The 18,229-nt window shown below is 50.6% G+C and overlaps 1 protein-coding gene across 3 annotated transcripts in view; it reads right to left on the bottom strand.

Annotated features, from left to right (window-relative positions):
• The window catches only part of MROH2B (maestro heat like repeat family member 2B), a 56,610-nt gene that overhangs the window by 29,153 nt on the left and 9,228 nt on the right, over nucleotides 1–18,229 (bottom strand). For 2 of the 3 annotated variants that reach the window (XM_077324043.1, XM_077324046.1), the window contains 14 exons: nucleotides 18,109–18,225; nucleotides 17,024–17,097; nucleotides 15,407–15,529; nucleotides 14,670–14,780; nucleotides 13,876–14,014; nucleotides 13,186–13,226; nucleotides 10,967–11,099; nucleotides 10,161–10,207; nucleotides 9,628–9,735; nucleotides 8,720–8,839; nucleotides 6,078–6,203; nucleotides 3,609–3,761; nucleotides 2,349–2,375; nucleotides 1,531–1,653 (listed from right to left, as the gene is read on the bottom strand). In XM_077324043.1, coding sequence (XP_077180158.1) covers nucleotides 1,531–1,653; nucleotides 2,349–2,375; nucleotides 3,609–3,761; nucleotides 6,078–6,203; nucleotides 8,720–8,839; nucleotides 9,628–9,735; nucleotides 10,161–10,207; nucleotides 10,967–11,099; nucleotides 13,186–13,226; nucleotides 13,876–14,014; nucleotides 14,670–14,780; nucleotides 15,407–15,529; nucleotides 17,024–17,097; nucleotides 18,109–18,225 — 1,442 coding nt within the window. The remainder of the gene's footprint in view (nucleotides 1–1,530; nucleotides 1,654–2,348; nucleotides 2,376–3,608; nucleotides 3,762–6,077; nucleotides 6,204–8,719; nucleotides 8,840–9,627; nucleotides 9,736–10,160; nucleotides 10,208–10,966; nucleotides 11,100–13,185; nucleotides 13,227–13,875; nucleotides 14,015–14,669; nucleotides 14,781–15,406; nucleotides 15,530–17,023; nucleotides 17,098–18,108; nucleotides 18,226–18,229) is intronic. The other variant, XM_077324044.1, reaches the window with a different exon arrangement.

Below are 18,229 nucleotides of genomic sequence, written 5' to 3'. Positions count from 1 at the left end.
CTCTGCTCAGAATCAGAATCATAGAATCATAGAGTTGGAAGGGGCCACACAGGCCATCTAGTCCAACCCCCTGCTCAACGCAGGATCAGCCCAAAGCATCCTAAAGCATCCAAGAAAAGTGTGTATCCAACCTTTGCTTGAAGACTGCCAGTGAGGGGGGGCTCACCACCTCCTTAGGCAGCCTATTCCACTGCTGAACTACTCTGACTGTGAATTTTTTTTCCTGATATCTAGCCTATATCGTTATACTTGAAGTTTAAACCCATTACTGCGTGTCCTCTCCTCTGCAGCCTATGATTGGGAAGAGAACCAAAGGAATGAAAGAGTCATAGAGAGGGTGGCTGGAGTCCAGGTGGAGCCTGGAGATCTCCAGGTCCTGCCTGCAGTTGGGAACCCTACCCGCAGATGGACATACTTCATAGTTTTAGGATGTGAATTTTGATGTGTTTAAAATGCTCAGGAAAATCATGAGAGCCAGTGTGGCGTAGCACTTAAAGAACGGCGGCCTCTCATCTGGAGATCCGGGTTTGATTCATTGGTCTTCTTCCAGAAGCAGCCAGCTGGGTGACTGTGGGCCAGTCACAGTGCTCTTAGAGCTGTTCTTGCAGAGTAGTTCTCTTGGAATTCTCTCAACCTCACCTATCTCGCAGGGTGTCAGTTGTGGGGAGAGGAAGGGGAAGGGGTTTGTAAGCCACTTTGGGACTCCTTCAGGTAATGAAAAGCAGGGTATACATTCAAACCCCTCATGTTCTTTGACAGCCAGCATGGTATATTGGTTCAAGAGTGGCAGACAATAGTCTGGGGAACAGGGTTTGATTTTCAACTTCTACATAAGCAACCATCTGGGTAACCTTGGGCCATAGTTCTCTTAGAGCTGTTCTTGCAGAGCAGTTCTCTAAGAGCTCTAAGGGAAGGGGTTTGTCAGCCACTCCTGTGGGTAATGTAAAGCAGGGTATAAAAAAACGAGCTATTCTTGAGAGCAAGCGTGGTGCACTGGTTAAAGAGCAGCGGATTCTTATCTGCAGAAACAGGCTGGATTCGCCCACTCCTCCATATACAGTCAGCTGGCTGACCTTGGGTCAGGCACAGTTCTCTCAGAGCTGTTCTCACCGACCGGTTCTCTTAGAGCTGTCAGCTCCATCTGCCCCACAGAGTCCTGGCGGTGGGAAGAAGAAGTGAAATGTGTGGAAGCCACTTTAGGACTCCTTCAGGTAATTAAAACAGCTTGGTGTTCTGGTTAGGAGCGATGACTTCTAATCTGGCAAGCCAGGTTTGATTCCCCCCGCCTCATTCACATGCAGCCAGCTGGGTGACCTTGGGCCAGTCACAGTTCTCTTAATCTGCTCTCAGAACAGTTCTGTCAGAACTCTCAGCCTCCCACCCCACCTCACAGGGTGCTTGTTGTGGGGGGGGGGAGGGGAAAGTGGTTTGTAAGCAGCTTTAGGACTCCTTCAGGTAGTGAAATGCAGAGTATATTTTAAAAAGCTCTTTTTCTTCTTTTCCACAAATGTGCATCAGGGCCCGACTCACCAGCATAACACTAAGTAGCTCCTTCTTGCAGGTCAGCTGGAAGCCCTGGGAATCCTGGGTCTCATGGAGGGCGTGCCCGATGTCCGTCATGCTCTGGATGAAGGCCAGCTTCAGGTTGATGTCCTGCGTTTCCAAAAAAAACCCATTTTACCGGCAGAAGGGAAACCTCATGTGGCATCAATCCTGTATTTCGTTGGGATATGCAAGATCTGCATGATTCCAAGGGCATAAGAAGAACGTCCTGCAGGGGGCATCAGAGGAGGCGTGTATTTAGCATAGTAAGATCAGGAACTTCCTGAGATTTTTCAATTGATCTCCTGTTTAGCTCCTTTGAGCACGCTTCCTTCCTGCTTGCCTCCAGAACAGACAGAATGAATGAAGACAACAGAAGTTAGACAGTTAGCTAGATCTCTCTCTCTCTCTCTCTCTCTCTCTCTCATTTCTACACAAGGTTGTTTCTCTTAGATATTGTTTCTCTTTGAAATGAAGGATTTAAAAAAAAAGAAATAAAAAGAGCAATAAAAATACAATTTATAATATAATTTGCTAATCTGGTGAGCTGGATATGATTCCCAGCTCCTCTGCATGCAGCCAGCTGGGTGACCTTGCCCTGGTTGCCACCCCCTAGATACGCCCCTCCTTGAAGGAAGCAGTCGGGGAATGGGTATAGAGGCAGCTGGAAGAGGAGGAAGTAGGTGGGTCAGTGGCAGTGCCCCCTCTGAAGCCCTATGGACTGGCAGATGCCAAAGCTCAGGGTATGCAGATGCCAGCCGGGGTACAAGCATGCCAAAAATATTCACGACCCTTTCCCCACTTACCTTGTTCACAATGCTAACACCCAGCACCTGCAAAAGGAAATGCATCCTTCAGTTATCGTTTTGGAAACGGGCTTGCAAAGTATGAAATTGTAATGCAACCCATTTCCACCCCTACCCCCCACCTCTGAATTTCTTTAAATAGAATTTTGGATCCTGCCTGTCATGGACTCCACAAGCAGGGCACTTCGCTCTGCAGGTGTGAATTTACTGGAGATCCCTAACCCAAGGGAGGTTCGTCTGGCCTCGACCCAGGCCAGGGCCTTTTCAGTCCTGGCCCTGACCTGGTGGAATGAGCTCCCAGGAGAGCTGACGGCCCTGATGGAGCTTTTGCAGTTCTGCAGGGCCTGCAAGATGGAGGTCTTCCGCCAGGTTTTTGGTTGAGGCAGGACAGTTACGATCTGGGCCTCTCCCCAAGCCAATATGGTCACCTGCTCCCTGAGGCAATTATACAACCTCTGTTGAGGATTGGGTATTTTATTCTGCTGCCTTCACGTATATATAGGTTTTTAATGGCTTTATGGTGTTTTATTGTGGGGTTTGGAATTTCCTACCAGAAGAAGAAGAAGAAGAAGAAGAAGAAGAAGAAGAAGAAGAAGAAGAAGAAGAAGAAGAAGAAGAAGAAGAAGAAGAAGAAGAAGAGTTGGTTCTTATATGCTGCTTTTCCCTACCCAAAGGAGGCTCAAAGCGGCTTACAGTCACCTTCCCATTCCTCTCCCCACAACACCCTGTGAGGTGGGTGAGGCTGAGAGAGCCCTGATATCACTGCTCGGTCAGAACAGTTTTATCAGTGCTGTGACTAGCCCAAGGTCACCCAGCTGGTTGCATGTGGGGTAGCGCAGAATCGAACCCGGCATGCCAGATTAGAAGTCCGCACTCCTAACCACGACACCAAACTGGCTCTCAGGAGCCAACAATGGGAGAGGCAGGCTCTAAATCAGGGGTAGCCAAACTGCGGCCCTCCAGATGTCCATGGACTACAATTCTCAGGAGCCCCTGCCAGCATTCGCTGGCAGGGGCTCCTGGGAATTGTAGTCCATGGACATCTGGAGGGCCGCAGTTTGACTACCCCTGCTCTAAGTCAACAGAGAAAGAGACAGAGACAGAGAGACAGAGACAGAGAGGTTGTCCGGAGACTGAGCTGAGTGGGCCTGTGATATCATATATTTTTCTCCAGGGGAAGTGATCTCTGTATTCTGGAGGTTAGTAACTAAATGGTCAACACTCCCCACCACACATACCTGGCAGTTAAAAGTTTCTCACCTGCCCACTGTTGTAGTAATGCTGCAGAACTCTCTTCACAATGTCCGTTTCCACCCGGGAGAAGAGGAGCTCCTTTGGAGCACAAAGTGCGACTTTACCGTACGTGAGCATCAGCGTTTGGTGGATGTGGCCCCTCCGTCCCTGGTAGTAATCCTGAGCCAGAGAAAGAGAGGAGGGAGGTTAGAACGGTTAGACAGAGAGAGCGGTTCCTCGGTAGAACAGTGGATTCTTCTTCTTTCTGACCGAAATGCTGATTTCCTGAACTTAGTAGGAGAAAAAAGGCTCAAGTTAGCAATCGCAAAGTGATTTAACGTTCAAAACAATTTCACAGTGTTTGAATTTCGAAACGGATTCCCGGGTATAGTCTGCTTTCGATATCTTCATCAGTGATATTCTCAATATAGTAATAACTCAATTGTGTTTTTATGATTGTTGGAAATAACTTAGGCCTAGTCTGCACACATGAGATAATGCACTTTCAATGCACTTTAGAAGTAGATTTTCCTGTTCTGCACAGGAAAAATCCAGCCGCGAAAGCACATTGAAAGTGCATTATCTATTGTATGCAGACTAGGCATTAGTCTCTTATAATGTCTTGGTTATGTAGCTCAATCCCAAATTGGTCGCATAATATCCAAATATTTAGGGGTCTCCTAATATTGACATTGCAATGTGTAATTCCTCTACAGCAGTGGGGGTCAAGGCATTATAAGAGACTAACTCCTCCCCCATTCAAATGTGAGAAGGAACTTCTCTAGCATTCATTCTGGGATGGGGCCCAAGCAGCTGCCCCCTGCCTTCAGATCGTGCAATTTATATGCATCCCGTCCCCCTCTAGGTTACCTATGTGCACAAATCTTGGTGCAAGCCCGATGGCACATAGATTATTTTTGAAACGTGTTGCTTAGTGGATGGGCTCATCTCAGCCTGGCTTCTCCTGATAGATGTGAGAGGCTCTTGGAAGCGCCCTTAAAATAATAGGTTTGCAGGCGCCCGGCAAATTTATTGGGGTATAACTTTTCCTGCTCTGAAGCCCGTTTTGCCAGATGTATGAAGTGTTCAGTTCAGTTGTCAGAGATTCATACGACGGAATTGCCACGTTTTGATGGGTGAGGGGAAGGGAGCCAAGCAAAACACAGCTCAGCAGGTCTGGATCCCTGGGATAAGATGAGCAAACAGGGATGCCAGCCTCCAGGTGGGACCTGGAGATCCCCAGAATTGCAGCTCATCATCAGACTACAAGGAACAGGCCTCTTGAAGATGTTTTGGAGGGTGGACTTTGGGCATTGTACCCTGCAGAGCTCCCTCTCCTGAAATCCCCCATCACCTTCGGGATGCCAGCCTCCAGGCAGGACCAGGAGATCTCACAATTACAGCTCATATCCAGACTAAAGAGTCCAGTTCCCCTGGGGGAAATTACTGGCTTGGGGGGCGGACTCCATAGCATTATGCTCCTCTGAGGTCCCGCCCCTCCCCAAATCCCGCCCACTCCTCGCTCCACCCCCAAAGTATTTCCCAGCCCTAGTTCAAATCGCCCCTCAATTGTGAAATTGGGTGATGTTGGCCCAGTCAAACGCAAACGTGTTTACAGAGCTTCACACCCCTTACAAGATGGTCAAGACCAGTGGTTCTCAGCCTGGGGGGCTGGGACCCCTTTGGGGGTCGAACGTCCCTTTCACAGGGGTTGCGGCAGGGCAATTAGCTTGGCCGGGGGGGCGCCATCCACACAACAGCCTTACGGGGTAGATCAAGATGGAGCGTTCGTCCGTCTGGAGCAGTGGAAAAGAGCGAGATAGGAATGGTGGGACAAGAGGCAGAACTGAACTGAGAAATCCCGGAAGAGAACCAATTTATATACATTCATGAACATGGGATCTTTACGCCATTGGTCAGTTTTGGTTTAATTTCTGTGAAAAAACTCTTGGCTAATTTTATGGCTGGGGGTCTCCACAACATGAGGAACTGGATTAATGGGTTGTGGCATTAAGAAGGTTGAGAACCAGTGGGCTAGAGCAGGAGTAGTCAAACTGCGGCCCTCCAGATGTCCATGGACTACAATTCCCAGGAGCCCTTGCCAGCATTCGCCAGTGAATGCTGGCAAGGGCTCCTGGGAATTGTAGTCCATGGACATCTGGAGGGCCTCAGTTTGACTACCCCTGGGCTAGAGGGAGGGAGAACCCTAGGACAGATTAGTTCATCTGGAGAAAACAGACGCAGGGGTACTCAAAGGAGGGGTAGTCAAACTGCGGCCCTCATGATGTCTGTGGACTACAATTCCCATGAGCCCCTTCCAGCGAATGCTGGCAGGGGCTCATGGGAATTGTAGTCCATGAACATCTGGAGGACCACAGGTTGACTACCCCTGGGCTAGATGATTATATAGGGAAAGGAGAGCCACAGATGCCCCCCGTAGCATCTCACGCTGGACAGAGCAGAGGCGCCCATGTGAAGAAAGTTCCACCCCTTTACCTTATAGTGGCTGATGACTTCAGACAGCTTGGTTTTCTTCTCCAGCCCCTCTCCAAACTTGTGCAGGGCGGCCAACGTGAGGTCAAAATGGCCCATGGCAGAGTAGGAAAGGACAAGGATCACTTTCTGGAAAGAAAAACTTTTTGGGTTTGCCGGTTCTCCTTGGCGCACAGAAAACCCACAGAAAGAAACCAGCCGGATTTCCATGTGTCAGTGCTCTAGAGTGGTGATTGGCCTGACAATGACAGAGGTCTCAGAGAATTATAGTCTGTAGTCAATCAGGAAGATGGATTCTGGAGGGCCAGCAACAGGGCAGAGAGGCCGAGGCCTTCCTAAGGACATCAGGAGAGCCCTGCTGGGTCAGCCCAGGGGTCCCTCCAGTCCAGCCTCCTGTCTCACACAGGGGCCAGCCAGTTCCTCTGGAGGGCCAGCAACAGGGGAGAGAGGCCGAGGCCTTCCTAAGGACATCAGGAGAGCCCTGCTGGGTCAGCCCAGGGGTCCCTCCAGTCCAGCCTCCTGTCTCACACAGGGGCCAGCCAGTTCCTCTGGAGGGCCAGCAACAGGGCAGAGAGGCCGAGGCCTTCCTAAGGACACCAGGAGAGCCCTGCTGGGTCAGACCAGGGGTCCCTCCAGTCCAGCCTCCTGCCTCACACAGGGGCCTGCCAGTTCCTCTGGAGGGCCAACCACAGGGCAGAGAGGCCGAGGCCTTCCTAAGGACATCAGGAGAGCCCTGCTGGGTCAGACCAGGGGTCCCTCCAGTCCAGCCTCCTGTCTAACCCAGGGGCCAGCCAGTTCCTCTGGAGGGCCAGCAACAGGGCAGAGAGGCCGAGGCCTTCCTAAGGACACCAGGAGAGCCCTGCTGGGTCAGACCAGGGTCCCTCCAGTCCAGCCTCCTGTCTCACACAGGGGCCTGCCAGTTCCTCTGGAGGGCCAGCAACAGGGCAGAGAGGCCGAGGCCTTCCTAAGGACATCAGGAGAGGCCTGCTGGGTCAGACCAGGGGTCCATTCAGTCCACCCTCCTGTCTCACACAGGGGCCAGCCAGTTCCTCTGGAGGGCCAGCAACAGGGCAGAGAGGCCGAGGCCTTCCTAAGGACATCAGGAGAGGCCTGCTGGGTCAGATCAGGTGTCCATTCAGTCCACCCTCCTGTCTCACACAGGGGCCAGCCAGTTCCTCTGGAGGTCCAGCAACAGGGCAGAGAGGCCGAGGCCTTCCTAAGGACATCAGGAGAGCCCTGCTGGGTCAGACCAGGGGTCCATCCAGTCCAGCCTCCTGTCTCACTCAGGGGCCAGCCAGTTCCTCTGGAGGGCCAGCAACAGGGCAGAGAGGCCGAGGCCTTTCTAAGGACATCAGGAGAGCCCTGCTGGGTCAGACCAGGGTCCATCCAGTCCAGCCTCCTGTCTCACTCAGGGGCCAGCCAGTTCCTCTGGAGGGCCAGCAACAGGGCAGAGAGGCCGAGGCCTTCCTAAGGACATCAGGAGAGCCCTGCTGGGTCAGACCAGGGTCCATCCAGTCCAGCCTCCTGTCTCACCCAGGGGCCAGCCAGTTCCTCTGGAGGGCCAGCAACAGGGCAGAGAGGCCGAGGCCTTCCTAAGGACATCAGGAGAGGCCTGCTGGGTCAGACCAGGGGTCCATTCAGTCCACCCTCCTGTCTCACACAGGGGCCAGCCAGTTCCTCTGGAGGGCCAGCAACAGGGCAGAGAGGCCGAGGCCTTCCTAAGGACATCAGGAGAGCCCTGCTGGGTCAGACCAGGGGTCCATCCAGTCCAGCCTCCTGTCTCACTCAGGGGCCAGCCAGTTCCTCTGGAGGGCCAGCAACAGGGCAGAGAGGCCGAGGCCTTCCTAAGGACATCAGGAGAGCCCTGCTGGGTCAGACCAGGGGTCCCTCCAGTCCAGCCTCCTGTCTCACTCAGGGGCCAGCCAGTTCCTCTGCAGGGCCAGCAACAGGGCAGGGAGGCCGAGGCCTTCCTAAGGACATCAGGAGAGCCCTGCTGGGTCAGACCAGGGGTCCCTCCAGTCCAGCCTCCTGTCTCACACAGGGGCCAGCCAGTTCCTCTGGAGGGCCAGCAACAGGGCAGAGAGGCCGAGGCCTTCCTAAGGACATCAGGAGAGCCCTGCTGGGTCAGACCAGGGTCCATCCAATCCAGCCTCCTGTCTCACTCAGGGGCCAGCCAGTTCCTCTGGAGGGCCAGCAACAGGGCAGAGAGGCTGAGGCCTTCCTTAGGACATCGGAAGAGCCCTGCTGGGTCAGACCAGGGGTCCATCCAGTCCAGCCTCCTGTCTCACACAGGGACCAACCGGTTCCTCCGGAGGGCCAGCAACAGGGCAGAGAGGCCGAGGCCTTCCTAAGGACATCAGGAGAGCCCTGCTGGGTCAGACCAGGGGTCCATCCAGTCCAGCCTCCTGTCTCACACAGGGGCCAGCCAGTTCCTCTGGAGGGCCAGCAACAGGGCAGAGAGGCCGGGGCCTTCCTAAGGACATCAGGAGAGCCCTGCTGGGTCAGACCAGGGGTCCATCCAGTCCAGCCTCCTGTCTCACCCAGGGGCCAGTGAGTTCCTTTGGGGCAGAAGAAAACAAACATTTTGTGTTAAACTACAGAAATGATTTGGCGCATGTAGAATGAGTTCGGTCCAAGCCGCCCACCTCTTTCTCAGACGCTTCCATATAGTTGGCACTTCCTATGATGTGCAGGATCTCATTCTTAACAAAGGGCAAATCCTCACAACTTGTCAGTGAAGTGCCCAGAGCCTTGTACAGGAAACTCTGAAAGAGAAAGGAGATGAGTTGTCAGGTTTGGCTAAGCCTTATTTGACCCACGGCCATCCGTTTAGCGGCTACTTCTAGCCTGGACTTCTGCAACTTGGTCTCTGTGGGCCTTCCCTCACAGGAGCACCTTGGAAGGTCCACATTCAACCTTTGCTCCAGCAACTACACTGACTTCCAGTTCAATTCCAGGTCAAGTTTAAAATCCTGATACTAACCCATCAGGACAGCCAAGGTCTGGGTCCTGCATACTTTAGAGAATGCCTTTCTAACTATAAACTTTCAAAAGTACTCCACTCTGCTAATACCAACCAGTTGGTGGTCTCTGATCCTAAGGAGATGCCTCTGGTCTCAACCAGGGCCCGGGCATGTTCTGTCCGGGCCTCTGCCTTATAGAATGACCTCCTGCAACATATCTGGTCCCTGCTGGAGCTCTTCCGCCAGGCTTGTAACCACAGGGCATTCTCTCTCTCTGTCTCTCTCTCTCTCTCTCTTTGTCTCTGTCTCTGTCTCTGTCTCTGTCTCTGTCTCTCTCTCTGTCTCTCTCTCTGTCTCTCTCTCTGTCTTTGTCTCTGTCTCTGTCTCTCTCTGTCTCTGTCTCTCTCTCTGTATATGTGTGTCTCTGTCTCCTGTCTCCTGTCTCTGTCGTTCCGTCTTGGTCTCGGTCTCCTTCTCCTTCCGTCTGTCTCTCTTGTCTTCACCTACTTCTCAGGGATGTTGTGTGGGATCTTGTGAGGAAAAGCAGAGACAGGGATATAGCACTATACAGTATGGGCAGCAAAACAGACCCTTTCTGCAGATTGATCAGCGTAGCTGGACATCTGGCTTTCGAATTCGCGGGTCAGGTTCCGAATCCAGTGGCTGTCAGCAATGGTCTCCAGGGATCTTCGCAGGAACTGGGAGCAAAGGAAGAACTGGGACAAAATGGCGGAGTTTGCCCCTTTCTACTGTTGGCAGATGCTACATTTCCCTAATTCAGGGATTCCCAACCAGGGTCCCAGGGAACCCTGCGGTTACAAGAGAGCTCCCCAAGGGTTCTGCGGCCTTTCCCAGAAGTCCAGATGGCTGCTGACATCACTAGACATCACCAGAGCCCCCTTCTTCCGTTGCTGTACAGTCCTATTCTCTTTCTCCATAAGGGAGAATCATAGAACCATAGAATTGGAAGGGGCCATGCAGGCCATCTAGTCCCTTCACCCTGCTCTATCCAGGATTAGCCTACAACATCCAGAAGAAGGATCTGTCCAGCCTTCTTGCTTCCAGATTGTCCTGCCACTAGGCACTCCAGGCTGTTCCGGGGGGGGGGGATGTTATTTCTTACCTGCAGCAGTTTGTGTTCCCATTCCTGATTCCCGGCCTCTGTGTTTCCTGCAGGGAACAGGACAAACAGTCGTACCCCTGCTGGGATTCGGGGTGGGCAATTCGGTTTGTATAAACCAAAAAGTACCCGAATCATTGCCAATTCAGGTATTTTACAGACCTATCCGAGCCGAATCGCCCATTTTTACACGGGCCGAATCAGTTATGGCCGAATCACAATCGGGCAATTTGGCCATGCTTTGGGAAGTTTGAATGCCACCCCAGCTTTCTTAGGCAGCACATGAGATGGCATGGGGGGAGAGTCTATCAAACAGTGGACGCATCAGCTGTTTTCAGTGCCCTTTAAATGCCTCTCCCAGGACCGGTTTATCCATGCAGAAGAAGGAATTGTTTTGAAACCCCACTTCTCACTGCCCGAAGGAGTCTCAAAGTGGATTTCAATCGCCTTCCCTTCTTCTCCCCACAACAGGCGCCATATGAGATATAGGTCTGAGCGCTCTCCGATAGAACTGCTCTGTGAGCAAAGCTCTGAGAGAACTGTGACTGGCCCAAGTTCAACCCAGCCAGCTGCATGTGGAGGAGCGGGGAATCAAACCCAGCTCACCAGATTAGTTAGTTTCTTTTCTTAGTGAAACTATTTCATTCTTTAAGCAGTGGGGCTGCACCCCTCTTTGCATATTTAAATCCTTCCAATGAAAGAAAGGTGCTGAGGGAGACAACTTCATCACTTGTGCATTTATGGCAATCGGCAGATTCGTTCCAGGCGTTTCCTGCCTCTGAGCGCAGCCTTTGGAGGGATGGTCTTACCTCGGATGGATTCCCAAAGAAAAGGAATCTGCGTTCCCCAAAGCTTATTGACAGCAGCGTGGATGTTGCAGCACATGGCATGCAAGAGCTGCAAAGCCCACTTTCCCGTCTGGTTGGGGTTGGAGGCGAGGACCTGTAGGCAGGAGAGGAAGCAGAAGGGAACGTCCCTGGAATCAGGAGCCATGTTATTGGGACAGGAGGAGGACCAAGAAGGTCTTGCGGGAGGCAGTGGGTCTGACCTAGACAGGAGTAGATGGGGAGGACCTTCTTGGTGTTGTGGCTAAGCATGACGGCCCCTAATCTGGAGAGCTGGGTTTGATTCCCCGCTCCTCACCATGCCAGCTGGCTGAACTTTGGGTAACGAAAACTGGGTTATTAAAACCAACTCTTCTCTTTATAAAGAGTTACTCATTGTCTATCTGCAAGAAGCTATTCTTAGGCATTTATTCCTAGAACTGCCAAAAACACTTCATACATATGGCAAAATGGGCTTCAGCTAAGTGAGGTCCTTGCGAGCTTTGGTGCCACCAATCTGAGAGCCAGTTTGGCGTAGTGGTTAGGAGTGCGGATTTCTAATCTGGTATGCCTGGTTCGATTCTGCACTCCCCCACATGCAGCCAGCTGGGTGACCTTGGGCTCGCCACGGCACTGATAAAACTGTTCTGACCGAGCAGGAATATCAGGGCTCTCTCAGCCTCACTTCCCTCACAGGGTGTCTGTTGTGGGGAGAGGAAGGGGAAGGCAACTGGAAGCCGCTTTGAGCCTCCTTCGGGTAGACAAAAGCGGCATATAAAACCAACTTTTCTTCTCCTTCTCCTTTTCCGGCAAGCATCCAGAAATAACACAAGGCATCTGTGACAACCAGAAATGACCTAGGCCCGTTGGTGTCAACAGAGAGGGAGGAAAGATTCTGGGTTTGGGGCAAAAGTCTATAGTAATTATGATTTAAAAATAACCACCATCGATTTAATTTAATCAAGGTATCTAATTGCAGTCTCAGAGCAGCCCTTACGTCTTTGCATGTTGAAACGATGCCAGCGGCCGTTCTGGCTGGCCATTATAAACCTCGTGCCAAAGAATTAATGGCAGTGCAAACCTTGGAGGATTTCCTGCATTACATACTTAACTGCAGATGGGGACTGCAGCAAAGAGATTAAAAGACGCTTGCTCCTGGGGAGGAAAGCTATGGCAAATCTAGACAGCATCCTAAAAAGCAGAGACATCACCCTGCCCACAAAAGTGCGTCTAGTCAAGGCTATGGTCTTCCCAGTTGCAATGTATGGCTGCGAAAGTTGGACCATAAGGAAGGCCGAGCGTCAAAGAATTGAAGCTTTTGAACTCTGGTGCTGGAGAAGACTCTTGCGAGTCCCTTGGACTGCAAGGTGAACAAACTGGTCAGTCCTAGAGGAGATCAGCCCTGCCTGCTCCTTAGAAGGCCAGATCCTGAAGATGAAACTCAAATACTTTGGCCACCTCATGAGAAGGAAGGACTCCCTGGAGAAGAGCCTAATGCTGGGAGTGATCGAGGGCAAAAGAAGAAGGGGACGACAGAGAATCAGGTGGCTGGATGGAGTCACTGAAGCAGTCGGTGCAAACTTAAAAGGACTCCGGGGAATGGTAGAGGACAGGAAGGCCTGGAGGATCATTGTCCATGGAGTCGCGATGGGTCGGACTTATGACTTCGCACCTAACAACAACAAATACTTAACTGCCCACTTTGCGTACAACCCAGGGCCAGATCCCTTGCGGAGGTTTTACCCAGTCTCAATTCTATTCTGTTAATGAAAAGATAATCTTGCTTCCATCTGATTCTGATGGTTATGTAACTTAGGGAGTGTCATTCTATGACCTGGCGCTGCACGGAAACAGTGAACAACTCCAAAATTGTAACAAAGGAGAGACAGAATCTGTCCAGTGGCTTAATTAAATATAAGAAGATAAAAAGTCTCTTATCACATTTATTTAGACTTTGACTCTGCCATTTTGCAGCTCTGTGAGAACAGCTCTAAGAAGACTGTGACTCTCCCAGCAAGCTTCATGTGGAGGAAGAGTGGGGAATCAAACCTGGCTCTCCAGATTAGAGGCCGCTGCCCTTAACTATCATCTGGATATCTGGATATTGTTACTGAATCGCCTTCTTTCTGAATATATTTAATATACCCATTGGTTTTCTAAAAAGAAGTTGAATACCTTTCTGTAGTTTTCTAAGCATTTCTTACCAGAAGTCTTGCAAACAGTCCTTGTGCACTTGGGAGTTTTACTGCAAAGAGATTACGAAAAAGAAATGTCACTTATGTCTGGGGTGAACATGTCTTCCAGGTGGCACCTGTGGGCCCGCCCTCCTTCCCTCCTGTTCCTGCTGCGCCTCGTTCTAAAAGTGCTTTTGCAAAACCTGCCCAGCGTGGTTTTATCCCATCTTCTTTCCAAGTAGTTTGGTATGTCAGTCCTTCTGCTCCCTTCCCCCACTTAACCTCACAACAACCCTGTGAAGTAGGTGCTAGACCTCCCACGAATCAACCTCTTTGCCGATACATCACAATTGAACATTGGCAATGAGTAGCTCTAGGAATTGGGCGAAACTCTTTTCCGTAGAGTTTCTGGCATTTCTGACAGCGATGCGTTATCACTTTCATGTTGCTTCTGGAAGTGACGTTGTGATGCTCGTGGTGTCCTCAGTGTCACACACCCCACTGTGTCCCTGCCCCCCTACCCTCCCGCAGCCTTATCGATGGTCAACTCTTTTGAGCACACTTCCTCCCTGATTACCTCCAGAATCAGTTAGTCAGTTAGACAGTCCTCTCTTTCCCCTCTTTACAACGGTGTTTCTGCTCTCAACAAAGCTGTCGCTGCTTTAAGAAGCTGGTGCTTTGCTCCTCCTTTGCATAGTTAAACTTGGCCAGCAAACCAACCTCCTTTGCAAGAACCGAGGAAAAGAGCCGATTCTCCGGGCTGAGTGACCGCCAGTTCTTTCAGGCATCTGCAGAGGGGTCTCAAAGCAGGGCTGTACTGAGCCGGAACTACAAAGTGCAGCAGCTTCGGCCACAGAATCTGCAAAGAGGCGGAAGATGTCAGCCAGTACTTGAACATGCATGAAGCTGCCTTGTACTAAATCAGACCCACCTGTCTATCAAGGTCATTCTCATCTGCTTGGATTGCCAGTGGCTCTCTCAGGTGCAGTTCTTCCCCATCACTAACTGGAGATGCCGGGAATTGAACCTGGGAATTCCTGCAACATGGCTCCTGACAGTCACAAATACATGAAGCTGCTTTCTACTAAATCAGATTGTTGGTCCATCACGGTCAGTACTGTCTACTCAGGCTGGCAGCAGTTCTCCAGGGTTTCAGGAGGAGCTCTTTAACATCCACGCCAACCTGGTCCTTTTTAAGTGGAAATGCTGTCGGATTGAACCTGAGACCCATTTACTGCTCTTGTCCTCCTCCCCCTAGTGGCCGCTTTGATATTACATTGCTGTATCTCCAGCATATTTCCCTGCACTTAAAAATAAGCCAGAGATGCAATGATGTAATATTGAAGTGACCACTAGGGGGGGAAACACTTGCCAAAAAGAATAGAAAATCCAAAACGACAGGGGCACAGCAGAGAAAAAAACGAGAGTTTGGAAGTGTCCCTAGAGAAAGGATTAAGAGTTATGCAACTCAAATGCGGATTTTCACATCATAGAGGATCAAGACAGCCACTCACTTTACTCATTCCTTCTGCGGAGGTGTTCAGATGCTCCAAGACATCGATGCAGATCTCCTGAATGCCGCCTTCTTTCTCTTTCTGGCTAGGGGGACAGGCTTTTGCGCCCTGCTGGGAGACATAGAAAGAAAACACCAGCTGGCAAAGGGATTGGGGCAGAAGAGGGGAGCTGTGGAGGGGAAAAGATCAGGAAGAACTGTTTTTTTTAAAAAAAAACACGCTTATTACTACCTGAAGGAGTCTCAAAGCAGCTTACAATCGCCTTTCCTTCCTTTCCCCACAACAGACACCCTGTGAGGTAGGTGGAGCTGAGAGAGCTCTGAGGGAAATGTGACTGGCTCAAGGTCACCCAGCTCTCTGCATGTGGAGGAGGGAGTGGGAAAAAAACCCAGTTCTCCAGATTAGAGGCTACTGCTCTTAACCAACTCCCCACAACAGGCACCCTGTGAGGTAGGTCAGGCTGAGAGAGCTCTGAGAGAAATGTGACTGGCTCATGGTCACCCAGCTGTCTGCATGTGGAAGAGGTTCTCCAGATTAGAGGCTGCCAGTCTTAACTGCGACACCATGCTGGCTCTCCCCACAACAGGCACCCTGCGAGGTAGGTGAGCTAGAGAGAGCTCTGAGAGAACTGTGACCCTAGGTCACCCAGCTGTCTGTATGTGGAGGAGCAGGTAATCAAACCTGCCTCTCCAAATTAGAGCCCGGAGAAACTTGCCTTGGTCTGATCCGCTACTTACTGGCTGGCCAACTGGCTGGTTGAAATGCTGGAAGACATAGGTCACCATGTCCCACACAGCACAGCCCTCGACATCCTGAGAGCGGAGCAGCTCTTTAATGAAGGCCAGGGTCGCCTTGATCACCTGGAGTGGGAGAAACCAGGAAGCCCTTTGCAAAACTACTTTGTTCAGCTTTCATCGGGTGCTGAAAAGGTTTCATTTGAGAGCAGGTTCTAGGCTTGTGCGCTAAGGGCTGGACCAGCCAATTCGGCTTCAAAGCCCATTCAAGTCAATGGTGCCATTGACTACAATGGGAATTTTGTCTTTTCTGCCTTTCCTGGGGCCTGAGGAGGTGGGAGTTTAAGTTACATCCTCCAAACATTCAGGGTTGCTTCAGGAGGCTCTTCCCTGAGTCCCCTGCAAATTTCAAAATTATTGGTCCAAGGGGTCCATTTCTAGGGGCTCCTGAAGAGGGTGCCCCCATGCCTCAATTATATCCAATGGCGAGTCAGTCCCATAGCAGAAGAAGAGTTGGTTCTTATATGGCATTTTTCTCTACTCGAAGGAGTCTCAAAGCGGCTTCCATTCCCCTTCCCTTCCCTTTCCCCACAACAGACACCCTGTGAGGGAGGGGAGGCTGAGAGAGCCCTGAGATTATTGAAGAAGAGTTGGTCCTTATATGCCGCTTTTCTCTATCCGAAGGAATCTCAAAGTGGCTTACAGTTTCCTTCTCTTTCCTCTCCCCACAACAGACACCCTGTGAGGGAGGTGGGGCTGATATAAAGGTAGTATATAATGGAGCAGATGGGGGCACCCTCTTAAGTGTGATGAAGCAAATCTGAATTCCTCTCGAAGAGACATGGGAAGGGGACTCCTGAACTGGCCTGCCAGCTTCTGGTGTCAGGTTACGCCATCTTTTCCTGTTCTCCAAAGATAACAAGGTCAGGGGAAATTCAGTTCTGGTCCAAGGTCAGGTTTCCAGAAATTAGTCAAGGCAATGTCATCTAGTCCCAGGTCCGGCCACTCGGAACAAATCAGCAATTGGTGTCAGCAATGCACAAAAATAAATTGGCCACAAGATATGTGTACCTAAGCATAAGGACCAGGAGAGGCAAATGTGTAAAAAGAGTTCCAAGTTTATTTTCATTTACAGCTGAATAGCTTCACCAGTTGCAACACTAAACATTGCTTTTACCTCTGGGTATACATCACAAATATCACACTGGCAAGTCACCCAAACCTATCAGACATAGTCCTGCAAAGACTCATCGTTGCTATCAGCCAGTAACTGATGTAGAGCCATAATGCGTGCACTTTGCCACAAAGCTTGTAACTCCATTCTCAGCCTCCTTCGGCGTCATTCTAAAGCGGCAGGTGATCTCAGAGGACTGGGAGCAGCCAAGTGACTTTCACCTGTTGGATCAGAGCTGGCGAATGAAGGTGATTCTGTATCTGCTCTTGACTATAAGTCCAGGCATGCCTGCACCTACTTTCACTGCTGGCTGGCGCCTGTGAACACCACACTGGCTACACAGGACCTCCTCACCATCACTAAGCCCTGAGCGATCCACGAGAACTCCATTTGCCCTGCGCGTGGACAGACTCCACCCTCTAAAATAAGCCTCTCCCAGGTCTTACCGCTTCCCGGTTATCATCCAGAATGCATTTCACAGCATCCACAATTGGTCGCTTCCTGCTTCTGCCCTCACACGCTGGAAGAGGCAAGGGGAGGAAAGTATCAGCGTAGAAGTTGGGGTCTAATTTTGTAAATAAGACTATATTTAAAAAATGGCATTATTTACCTTTTACTGACTGATAGGGATAACGGAATTTTGAACACTGGAAACAGTTACTGTTTTACCGGGAGAGGACTAGGAAGAGGCTTTGTCAGTTTGACAGACTTATTGTTTAAATGGGACAAAGCACCAGGTCCTGAATGCGATTGTGGTACAGCCTACCAAACCATTTCCCATCTGCCAGAGAAATACGAGCATTGTGCTTTCCAAGGAGATGTGACGGAGCCCTTTGAACTCTCCCCAGCTGTAATGAAGAGGATTGAAAACTTATATATCAGTATTTAGGGGAATTGGCCGATCAGTCATAGAATGAAGATCCTTGTGTTGTGGTTTTTTAAAAAAAAATCTACACAGCCAATCAAATCTCTGATGACCTTGCTGGATAAAAGCCCCATCCATTTTTTTCTAAAAATGGGCTTCAGGTGAGCTGCTCTAATAGATTCTAACAGTGCCAAGCCTTGTTCCTTTCCTCTTTGTTGTGCCACAGTGTTGTTACACAGTGTTGTTGAAGATAGGTTGAGGGACTTGGGAATGTTCAGCCTGGAGAAAAGGAGGTTGAGAGGGGACATGATAGCCCTCTTTAAGTATTTGAAAGGTTGACACTTGGAGGAGGGCAGGATGCTGTTTCTGCTGGCTGCAGAGGAGAGGACACGCAGTAATGGGTTTAAACTTCAAGTACAACGATATAGGCTAGATATCAGGAAAAAAATGTTCACAGTCAGAGTAGTTCAGCAGTGGAATAGGCTGCCTAAGGAGGTGGTGAGCTCCCCCTCACTGGCCGTCTTCAAGCAAAGGTTGGATACACACTTTTCTTGGATGCTTTAGGATGCTTAGGGCTGATCCTGCGTTGAGCAGGGGGTTGGACTAGATGGCCTGTGTGGCCCCTTCCAACTCTATGATTCTGTGATTCTATGATTCTATACTCACAGTTGTCGCTAACAATGATGGCTTTGAGGTGTTTGAGCAAGACCACGCGGACGTATTCTGCGTCGTCCTTCATCTGAGTCTGCAAGACGTCCAGGGCGTCTGCGGGAGAACAACAGACTGG

This window comes from Paroedura picta, chromosome 2 (genome assembly GCF_049243985.1).
Source record: "Paroedura picta isolate Pp20150507F chromosome 2, Ppicta_v3.0, whole genome shotgun sequence".
NCBI lineage: Eukaryota > Metazoa > Chordata > Lepidosauria > Squamata > Gekkonidae > Paroedura > Paroedura picta.
Note: the sequence above shows the minus strand (reverse complement) of the source record. Positions and strands in the feature narration are given on the sequence as shown.